General features: G+C 36.7%; 1 protein-coding gene and 1 pseudogene across 1 annotated transcript; both read left to right on the forward strand.

The window, feature by feature from the left end:
* Positions 1-817: 817 nt before the first annotated feature.
* On the forward strand, positions 818-6,961 carry LOC121366243 (annotated as a pseudogene).
* Positions 6,962-7,854: 893 nt separating this feature from the next.
* Positions 7,855-10,574, forward strand: LOC121366242 (lysine-specific demethylase 4C-like). Its single transcript, XM_041490761.1, has 6 exons — positions 7,855-7,977; positions 8,036-8,135; positions 8,603-8,678; positions 8,815-9,010; positions 10,068-10,273; positions 10,397-10,574. Exons 1-6 carry the CDS (start codon positions 7,855-7,857, stop codon positions 10,572-10,574), a joined length of 879 nt encoding a protein of 292 aa, XP_041346695.1.
* Positions 10,575-10,927: the final 353 nt, after the last annotated feature.

Here is a 10,927-nt window from a genome sequence, read left to right on the forward strand (position 1 = left end):
TTTATGGACAAAAATTTGAACAACAAATCGGGTCCCTATTTTGTTCCAATGACCTTATTATGTTCAGGTTACCATAAACTATAAAGATATGCAACAAACCATAAGGACCATAAAGATCAGGAAAAGTTAATCAAAGAAAGGTTTAAGTGATAAGGTATAATACCAGCCAGAAACGGTGAAGTACCTAGTAGTGAAAAGAGAGGATTTTTAATTTTAGTTACTAGCCTGTTTCATTACCTCCTTAGTAGTTTACACATTCAAAATGACTGATAATATTCCAGACTGAAGATTCCAAACCAAGATCCTTTTTTTCTTTTCACCTTGTTGTTTAACCTATATAATAAAAACTTAAACACTTTCTTCCAAAGAATGAATATTCACCTCGTCATCAGTATCATCTAAAGAAATTGAAAAATAAAATAAAAAATATACAAAAAATTGTCATTATTTTTGATTACAAATACGTTTTTTTTCTTTTCCGTCCTTTTCTTTCTTAGACTCAATCTGACCTTCTTCTGCTGTGTATCTATGAAAGCGAGTAAGCATTTATTGTTAAGTATGTTAAACCTGAAAACACTTACATTCAAATTCTTTAGACCCTAATAAAAACATCAAGATACAGCACAAAGTAATGTTATACTAAATCCAACATAACAACTCACTTCTAAATCTATTTTTGTTTCTGCCATCTTCCCCACCCCACTTATTTACTCATTTACTGACGTCGTGTACTAATTTATCTCGACATGCAAACGCACGTGGGTTATATTATACGGGAGCTGCTTTATTTACACATTACTTTTCTGTACAAATTCAGAAATGTTTCCGATACGTCCGTTGTCAAAATTTTAACCCTGAAGCGAGTGAGCATGCGCAAAAAGTTGCACGCAGTACCTACAGCTGATGGGTTGACAGAACTACACTTTTCTCTAACTCAGCAGCAACTCAATAGACCAACATACGGACCGACTAGAACCTACAACATCAATAAGATCTTGCTGGAAAATCCATCTCAACTGCCAGTTTATCTTGAAATGGCTGCAGCTTGGCACCTGATCCTCAGTCTTCAACAAATAGTCCAGCTGCTGAAAGAGATGTCCATATTCCGACACACAAACACCGAGAACTGTACCCAGGTAATTAGACCAGAAAACTTTGTCTCTTATGATAATATAACACATTTGTTTTTTCAATGCTCTAAATTATTATAACCAATTCTTTTTTCGGTAGCGTCTTACTACTCTTAACCAATACCCAGATTTTAACAGTTACTTAGCTTTGTGCTGTCAAGGTTAAAGACTGAAGATGAACCAACTCGCTCTTAGCGGACTATACTGAAAAACAATGTACGAGAATATTACCTAAGGTTAGTGAGTTACATTTCATTAACTTATGGTGTGGTTTAATGTATTATAAGCTCTACATTTTATTATCATGTATGATAACACTATATCTGGTATTATATGTTAACATTGTCTTGTAAATATGATGTTTCTCAAGTTTGTCAAACCTTTCTTGACCTAATATAGAAAGATTTACTAAGTTCTGTTCAACTCTATTTTAGAGGTAGTAAGCATTAAAATGTGGGATGGCTACCTTCTTTTTTGTTTTTCATTTGCCAGTATGCTCTATCCTTTTTTTATTGACTTGGTTTTTTTTGTTTACAAATTGTGTACAATGGTTAACTTTAATCTTAATCCACCATCATAGTGGTGTCCAGATAGACCTAACAATTTGTAATAAGAGAGGTTTAATGTATATCCCATCTAGACACTATGGTAATAGAAACTATTATATGTTTTGATATAATCTGGTAATGATAGTAGAGGTTATGATGATATATTAATGATGACATTTGTGTATAGTCATCATAATATGATTGTAATTAGTAATTAATTTAATTGTGATGATGTCATGGCTACATGTACAGCATTATCTATGTTTCTGTTCTATCAGATGTTGCCAAAACATTGTGTTGTATGTATATGTATACCATTCTAGTCATAGTGACTGGTGGTATGTTTCCTCTCTGATCTCTAACAGGTGGTCTGTATCCAATATTTTGGATATTGGGTATATATTATGTTACCTTTATGTGTTAATAATGTCATTGTAATGTTGGGGTTTCTCTCTCTCTCTCCTCTCTCTCTCCTTCCCTCTTCTCTCTCTCTCTCTCTCTCTCGTCTCTCTCCGCTGCACTACCCCTCTCTCTCCCTCTCCCCTCTCTCTCTCTCTCCTCTCCCAAACTCAGGAATCCTCTCGTCGCTCAGCCCTCCCTCTCTCTCTCCCTCCCTCCCTCCCTCCCTCTTTCTCTCTCTCTCTCTCTCTCTCTCCTCTCCCTCTCCCTCTAGTTTTCCTGACAAGTTAAGAACTTTGTGAAGCAGGAATGTCTCACTGCTATTGGAGATCCTTCAGCTCTTATAAGAGCTACAGTTGGTCTTGAATAAGTATGATAGCTAATAGAGGAGAATTAACTAACTGGCCAGAACTCTTACCAACATTATGTCAATTGATTGAAGCAGAAGAACAGATTATTTGTGAGGTACGTAGTATTGTGTGTACAGTAGTTAGATACATTTTATTCATTCCCTTCTTCTGGTTCTTCTCTCATCGCTCCCTTTTTCCTCCCTCTCCTTCCCAAGGGTGCATTTAGTGCTTTATTAAAGATATGTGAGGACTGCAGTGAACAGTTGGATTCAGAGGCTTTTAAATCGGCCGCTAGTCATTCTTATTCCAAAATTCCTTCAATTCTTTCATCACAGTAATCCCAGAATAAGGTAGGCCTATGATAGTAAAGCAGCTGGCCTTGTTATTATGTGGTTAAAATGTAATATAGAAACATAACAATGTCTTTGATGTGGTTTTGTCTGTGGTGTTTATGTGTGCGTCAATTTCATTTTATATCAAGAGAATTATTGTGTTTCTTAACATACATTGTCTGTGTTAAAATTCCATTCTTGTTTATGTTGTTAATGATAGTTTCTCTTTCTTTCTCTGTTGTTATCATCATATATAGATCACATGCTATATCTTGTGTAAATCAGTTTATTTCAGTCAATCTACTGTACTAGTTAGTCACATGGAGCATATTTACAAGTATGTATTTGTAATGTAATGTTTGACACTCTCCCTTCCTCTCCCTCTTTCCTCTCCTCCTCTCTCTCTCTCTCTCTCTCTCTCTCTCTCTCTCTCTCTCTCTCTCTCTCTCTCTCTCTTTCTCCCTCCCTCTTCGTCTCCCTCCTCCCTCCCTCCTCCTCCTCCCTCTCTCTCCAGAATCTCTTCCAGGTGGCCACAGATGAAGATCTTGAAGTACGCAAACATGTATGTAGAGCACTTGTCATGTTACTTGAAGTAAGAGCTGTTGATCTCCTCCCACACATGCCATACATTATTGAGGTAAACCCAATCATTATCATTCAGCTATCCATTCATGCATCCATTATCTATCCATTTAGTATATGCTTGTCCATACAAGAGACTCCAATGAATCAGTTGCCATAGAAGCGTGTGAATTTTGGCTAACATTAGCAGAATTGACTGACGTTTGTAAGAGCTCTTTAGGCCCATATCTTGGCAGGTAAAAAGACAGTGTATATATATATATATATATCACAGATCTATTATCATACACAATACTATTATTCGAAAGGACAGTGTATATATATATCACAGATCTATTATCATACACAATACTATTATGTAGATTCATTGGCATATAATAAAACTTAAGAGTTTATAATAATGTATATATTTCTATCTTTATCTTTCCTTAAGTATACAAATAACATCAGTAAGGAATTTTTGCTTTCGTAAAGCAATTCCTATTCTTGATATTATCTTCATTCCCATTCTTTAGACTGGTTCCTATACTACTTAATGGCATGAAATATTCATCTACTGATATTGCTTTAATGAAATCAGATATTGAAGATGAAAATGTTCCTGATAAGGAATCTGAAATAAGACCGTGGATCTATAGAGGGAAGACGCACACTGCTGATGGAGTAGGTGGAGCCTCGGGTAATGGAGGGGGGTGATGACAATGATGAGGATGATGATGAAGAGGAATATCGAGAGGATGTTCTCTCAGACTGGAACCTTCGCAAGTGAGTTTAGCTGTCATAGGTCACTGTGGTAATTACTGATGTTCACTAGTCTAGAGCTTACTAATGGTAGCTATCCTAGGTCACTGTGGTAAGTACTGATGTTTACTAGTCTAGAACATACTAGTGGTAGCTATCCTAGGTCACTGTGGTAAGTACTGATGTTTACTAGTCTAGAAACTTACTAATGGTAGCTATCCTGGATCACTGTAGTAAGTGCTGATGTTTACTACTCTAGAACATACTAGTGGTAGCTATCCTAGGTCACTGTGGTAAGTACTGATGTTTACTAGTCTAGACTCTAGAGTTTTACTAATGGTAGCTATCCTGGGTCACTGTAGTAAGTATGATGTTTACTAGTCTAGAACATACTAGTGGTAGCTATCCTAGGTCAATGTGGTAAGTACTGATGTTTACTAGTCTAGAACTTACTAATTGTAGCTATGCTAGGTCACTGTGGTAGCTATCCTATAGGTACTGATGTTTACTAGTCTAGACATAGCTATTTTTACATCACAATGGTAACAGAATATTTACTTCATTTTCAGATGTAGTGCAGCTGCTCTTGATGTTCTCTCTAATGTGTTCCATGACAATCTCTTGCCAGTTCTTCTTCCATTACTCAAAGAAGCTCTCTTCTCCCAAGATTGGTTGATAAAGGAGTCATCCACTTTTGGCCCTAGGGGCTGTTGCCGAGGGTTGCATGGACGGCATGTCCCCACACTTACCTGGGTTACTACCTTATCTCACAACATGTTTATCAAGATACTAAAGCATTAGTCTCGTTCTATTTACATGTTGGACATTGTCACGATATTCTCACTGGGTTGTAACACAACCTCATGAAGCTTTCTTTACAACCACTAATGTCAGAGGTATGTCCACTTTTGTCTGTGTACTTACGTCTGTCTGTCTGACTGTCTGTATTCAATTTCTGCTTGTATAATTAGAGCATGTCCACTATATATATGGTATCTAGTTATGAATTGTTTATTAATTATTTCAGCTTCTGAAGAGGATACTTGATTCTAATAAAAAGAGTACAAGAGGCAGCATGCAGTGCGTTTGCTACCTTGAGGAAGAGGCATGTACTGAGCTAGTACCTATCTACATGATATCTTGCAAGTACTGGTATTTGCTTTTACTAAGTACCAAGCTAAGAACCTGTTGATATTATATGACGCTATTGGGACGCTGGCAGATTCTGTGGGAACAATCTCAATAAACAGGTACGTGTTGTAACTGTAGTGTCATGTGATTGTCATGTGATTTGTTGTAGGAATATATAGATTTGTTGATGCCTCTTTTTGTTTCAAAAATGGTACTCATTAAAAGATGAAGATAAAGATTTGTTTCCATTACTAGAGGTATTGGATGAATGAATGGATGGATAGATGAATGAATGGATGGATAGATGGATGAATGGATGAATGAATGGATGGATAGATGGATGGATGAATGGATGGATGGATAGATGAATGGATGGATGAATGGATGGATGGATGGATGAATGAATGGATAGATGGATGGATGGATAGATGGATGAATGGATGGATGGATGGATAGACAACAGAATATGTGTGTGTAATTTTGGTTATTACTAATTTTTTTCCCCTTTATTTTTAGTGTTTATCTTCAGTAGCTATTGCTCTGCCAAAGCGGGTTTTTCCCGTACTGTGAACCGGTTTTCAATAGATCTTTAGCTCTTATTGATCAGACCCTACATATGATCCAGGCTGCTCACAGTAACCCTGATATATTTCAGACCCCAGATAAAGATTTCATGATAGTCTCGTTAGATTTATTGAGTGGTTTAGCTGAAGGACTAGGAGCTAGTATTGAACATTTGATTGCTAAAAGTAACATCATGAGTCTGTTATTCCAGTGTATGCAGGATCCATTCCATGATGTTAGACAAAGCTCCTTTGCACTTTTGGGTGACTTGACTAAAAGCATGCTTTCAACATGTCAGACCTTGTGTGGGTAAGTTGGCTCTATCCCTAATAATTAGTACTAATTAGATATACTATGTTACCCCTAGTACATGTAATTAGTACTAACTAGATGACAACTTTGCCCCTAGTAATTAGTATTAATTAGATGTGGTATGTTACCCCTAGTGCATGTAATTAGTACTAATTAGATATTCTAGCTTTGCCCCTAGTAATTAGTAATAAATAAATCATGTTAATTTTATTTAGATAATTTCATGAAGGTTCTTAGTCCAAAATCTTAACCCAGACTTTGTATCAGTATCTGCAACAATGCTACGTGGGCCATTGGAGAAATATCAATGCAACTTGGTCAAGATATGAAACAATACTTACCACTTATTCTGCTCCGATTAATTGAGAACATTAATCGTCCTGCCACACCTAAGAACCTCTTAGAAAATACAGCTATTACTATTGGACGACTTGGTTTTGTTTGTCCGAATGAGGTTGCTCCGTATCTTGGGTCAGTTTGTGAGATTGTGGTGTATTTCATTACGTAATATCGAGACAATGAAGAGAAAGACTCTGCTTTTAGAGGAGTGTGTGCTATGATTGGTTTAAATCCACAGGGCGTGGCTCAAGATTTTATATTCTTTTGTGATGCTGTTGCTTCTTGGGAAGAACCTAAAAATGATCTTAAGGAGATGTTCTTTAAGGTAGAATGGATGGACATATGGATGGACATATGGACAGACATATGGATGATGGATGGATAGGAATGAAGAGGTTTTGTTTTTGTGTTTGTATCAATATTAGATATTTCATGGTTTTAAAACCAATGTTGGCGATCAAACTTGGCAGGAATTTGTTAGTCAATTTCCTCCTCAGCTGAGGGCTAAATTGGGTACTGCTTACCAGATATGAGGTATCTATTTATTGCTATGTAAGCAAACTGTATGCTCTCTCTCTCCCTCTTTCTCTCCCTCTCACTTCTCCTCTTCTCTCCCTCCCACTTCTCCCTCTCTCCCTCCCACCCTCTCACTTCTCCCTCTCTCCCTCCCACTTCTCCCTCTCTCCACCCTCCCACTTCTCCCTATCCCCTTCCCCCTTCTTCTTCTCCCTCTCTCATAGACTAAATCAAATTCTCTGATTATTTTTTTTTCATTTTTTTCTCATATTGTCCTATTATTGGTATTTATTGTTTGACGATCCGTCCATTTTTTTTTTCCAAATTCTTTTTTCCTTTATTTTGGAGTCTAGAGACCAGCTGTATTATTATGAGGATCTTTTTGTTAGCAGTCTGTCATCTACGCCCACAACCAATCATTGGTGGTTGTCATAGTGATAGATTGGTATTATTTTCTAGGACGGTTTCCTTATTAGGAGTTCTTGCACACAGAAGTGTTTTAATATTTTATTTATTATCATTTTAACAAGAGACGAGACTCTCTTGTTAGTTTGATTGAATTAGGTGAAATATTGCTCTTATTTTGAGGACATTTTCAGTTTCACATTCAGTTTCACTTTGTTAGCTAGGGAATTTTTTAAACCGTTTTTTTTTTCTTTTTGTCATTGAAATTTCTTTTTTCTTTCTGTAAATATCATTCTGTTGTTATCTATATTGTTCACTGAGTGAACTCATTATCATTGTAATATTGTCTATTGTAATGGGAGGTGTCTATAATGGGAGGTCCTTGCTGAGGTTGAGTAATTTGCATTTAATTATGAATATTTCACATTGGTCACGCCTACTTGTTTAATTACTGGTGGGCGTTAATTAGAACGTGCGACTAGCTCCTCTCCTAGTTGTTTCTAGGATGGCTTTTCATATGGAAGGTGGTATTATGGTGTTCACTCCAACTTTGGAACAATTCAGAGACTTCCCTCGGTTCATTTCGTATATGGAAGAACACGGAGCTCATCACAACGGCATAGCTAAAGTTAGAATATAATAGTTTTTACAGTATTATAAATTTTCATTTATTTTTATATTAACAGATAATACCGCCTAAAGAATGGAAACCATGCCGTGATTACAATGGAGTGGATGATTTTGTTATTCCCACACCAGTCTCTCAGTTTGTTACCGGCCAACAAGGTAAGTTGTGACCACTTTAGTCTAGTTTCGCAAGCCAGACTCAACCCTTATGACTGATAATGGAATAGTACATTAGTGACTTGTTTTTGCATGAAAGACTCCTGACCAATCAAAATTGCAGAATGTTCAATTACATTATGTGTGGTTATCATAACACTTGGATAAAACTCAAGACTTTCTACTTTTATATAATTAGTATACTATTTGTCTTACAATAGCTAATGACCAGCATATTTCATCCTTTCTTTGATAACTATTGTAATATCTCTCTCGATATCGTACATCACATTACGTCATTTAGAATGCCACACCCACATTAAAGTTATAGTCCTGCCCATTGTTATCGTAAAACATACTGTTACATGAACAGTTTCCTCAGAGCTTTCAATCGTAGGGGTTCATCGTAGGGGTTCAGTTTATCTCATAATGGGTGTGTCTTTTATATTAGTTCTTGTTTCTTTCTCTAGGTGTCTATCAAGTGTTCAATATTCAAAAGAAGTCGTTGATTTTCTCTAAGTTTAAGGAAATGGCTAACAGTGACTTGTAAGATTTCATAATGTTGTTAATAGGATACAACAATTGACACTTCTTTATGTATTTCTCTTGTATCTCTGCTCTTTGTTTGTTTATCTCTCTATCTCTCATCCCATTCATTCATTATCCTTTGTCTTCTCTGCAGATACAAACCTCCTAAAGTTAAAGACAATGAGGAGCTTGAACGTAAATACTGGAAGAACGTCACCTTCAATCCACCCATATATGGAGCAGACATACCCGGTTCTCTTTACGACCAAGATGTCAAAGAATGGAATATCAACCACTTGGGTACCATACTGGATACAGTCACAGAAGAATATGGCGTCAGTATTCCGGGGGTAAACACAGCTTATCTTTACTTTGGCATGTGGAAGACGACCTTTGCTTGGCACACTGAAGATATGGACCTTTACAGTATAAATTATCTTCATTTTGGTGCTCCTAAACAATGGTATGTCTGTCCTTTGATAATATGATAACTAAGGTTTGGTATAGTAATTTTAGTAGTCGTTACGTATTGTAGATATGATTATCAGTAAGATAATAGTGATCTAGAATAACTATTATGATTATCAATACTTACCTCAGTGATCTAGGATAGCTATCATTAGTAGCTCTAGACTAGTGAACATCAGTACTGATCACAATGACCTAGAATAGCTACCATTAGTAAACTCTAGACTAGTGAACATCAGTACTGATCACAATGACCTAGAATAGCTACCATTAGTAAGCTCTAGACTAGTACTGAACAATGACCTAGAAATATACCAGTATCTGATCACAAGTGATCACCTAGAATAGCTACCATTAGTAAGCTCTAGACTAGTGAACATCAGTACTGATCACAATGACCTAGAATAGCTACCATTAATAATCTCTAGACTAGTGAACATCAGTACTGATCACAATGACCTAGAATAGCTAGCATTAGTAAGCTCTAGACTAGTGAACATCAGTACTGATCACAATGACCTAGAATAGCTACCATTAATAATCTCTAGACTAGTGAACATCAGTACTGATCACAATAACCTAGAATAGCTACCATTAGTAAAGGTTAATGAACTTAATCATAGTAACATAATTTCTCTAGGTATGCCATTCCATTAGCTCATGCTGAACGTTTGGAAAGACTTGCTAAAGCTCTCTTTCAGATAGTTTTGATGAATGTGCTAGTTTCTTAAGACACAAAATGTCTATCATATCACCATCAGTATTAAAACAACATTCTATTCCTTATGGAAAGTAAGACTTCACCAAACACTAAAAATAACGACGACAACAGAAATCATAAAGGGTTAAATATTATTTCCTTTCACTTATAAAGGTTGTCCAAGAACCTGGTAACTTCATTGTAACATTCCCTATGGGTATCATGCTGGTTTCAACCAGGGACTCAACTGTGCCGAGAGTACTAACTTTGCTAGTTTGAGGTGGATTGAGTATGGGAAAAAGGCTAAGAGATGTATGTGTCGTAAAGATATGGTCCAAATAAATATGGATGTTTTTGTGGAGAAGTTCCAACCTGAACAATGGGAAGAGTATTGTCGTAAGAAAGAAAGCAAAGCCACGCCCACAAAACACTCGGAGTCATCAAGGTATGCAGGATGGATAGATGGTTGATTTGATGGATGTATAAGTGCATGGAAGTATGGATGCGTACTTGTACATGGACAGATATTCATCTAACAACCACACCACCCTCTTATAATTCTCTTTAGATCTACTGGTACTAAACATAACAAACTCTTAGAATTCTCTTTCAAACCTCCGCCCACTAAAAAATCGAAGCTTAAAGAAGAAGACGATGATCTTGAGGAGGAGGTGGATGAAGGGAGGGGTCAGATTGGAGACGACATTTCAATGGATTGTGGCAGAGTCAACCTCATGATTTTATAGTTGAGCAGGCTTTCAATCAATTGATGTCACGTGGAGGATCTCAATGTTGTATTTGTTCAATGTTTGAATTACCAAATCCTTTTACAACGTACCGTTACTCGCAGCTAAGGTCTACAACGAAATGTTTGAAAGCTCATGAAACAACGGTAAAGAAAGGACTGGGATCAAGGAGCTTAAAAGTGTGTGTGTGTGTGTGTGTGTGTGAGAGAGAGAGATTGATATGTCTTTGTTTACAGGTGGTAGTCCAAAGAGCAGCTGTGCAGTTACCACTTTCGTTAGCTCATCTTGCCAGGAGACGTTAGATGACGACGACGATGAAGGATCAGACTACTTACTTGTGATAAATGTAGAAT

Source organism: Gigantopelta aegis, unplaced genomic scaffold, assembly GCF_016097555.1.
Source record: "Gigantopelta aegis isolate Gae_Host unplaced genomic scaffold, Gae_host_genome ctg5068_pilon_pilon, whole genome shotgun sequence".
Lineage (NCBI taxonomy): Eukaryota > Metazoa > Mollusca > Gastropoda > Neomphalida > Peltospiridae > Gigantopelta > Gigantopelta aegis.

Bases quoted from the DNA above. Each gene is read 5' to 3' on its own strand.
- LOC121366242 (XM_041490761.1), top strand. From the start codon at position 7,855: ATGGCTTTTCATATGGAAGGTGGTATTATGGTGTTCACTCCAACTTTG. The intron at 9,011-10,067 runs GTAAACACAGCT...GGTTTCAACCAG, and splicing joins ATGGCGTCAGTATTCCGGGG to GGACTCAACTGTGCCGAGAG. The intron at 10,274-10,396 runs GTATGCAGGATG...AATTCTCTTTAG, and splicing joins AAACACTCGGAGTCATCAAG to ATCTACTGGTACTAAACATA.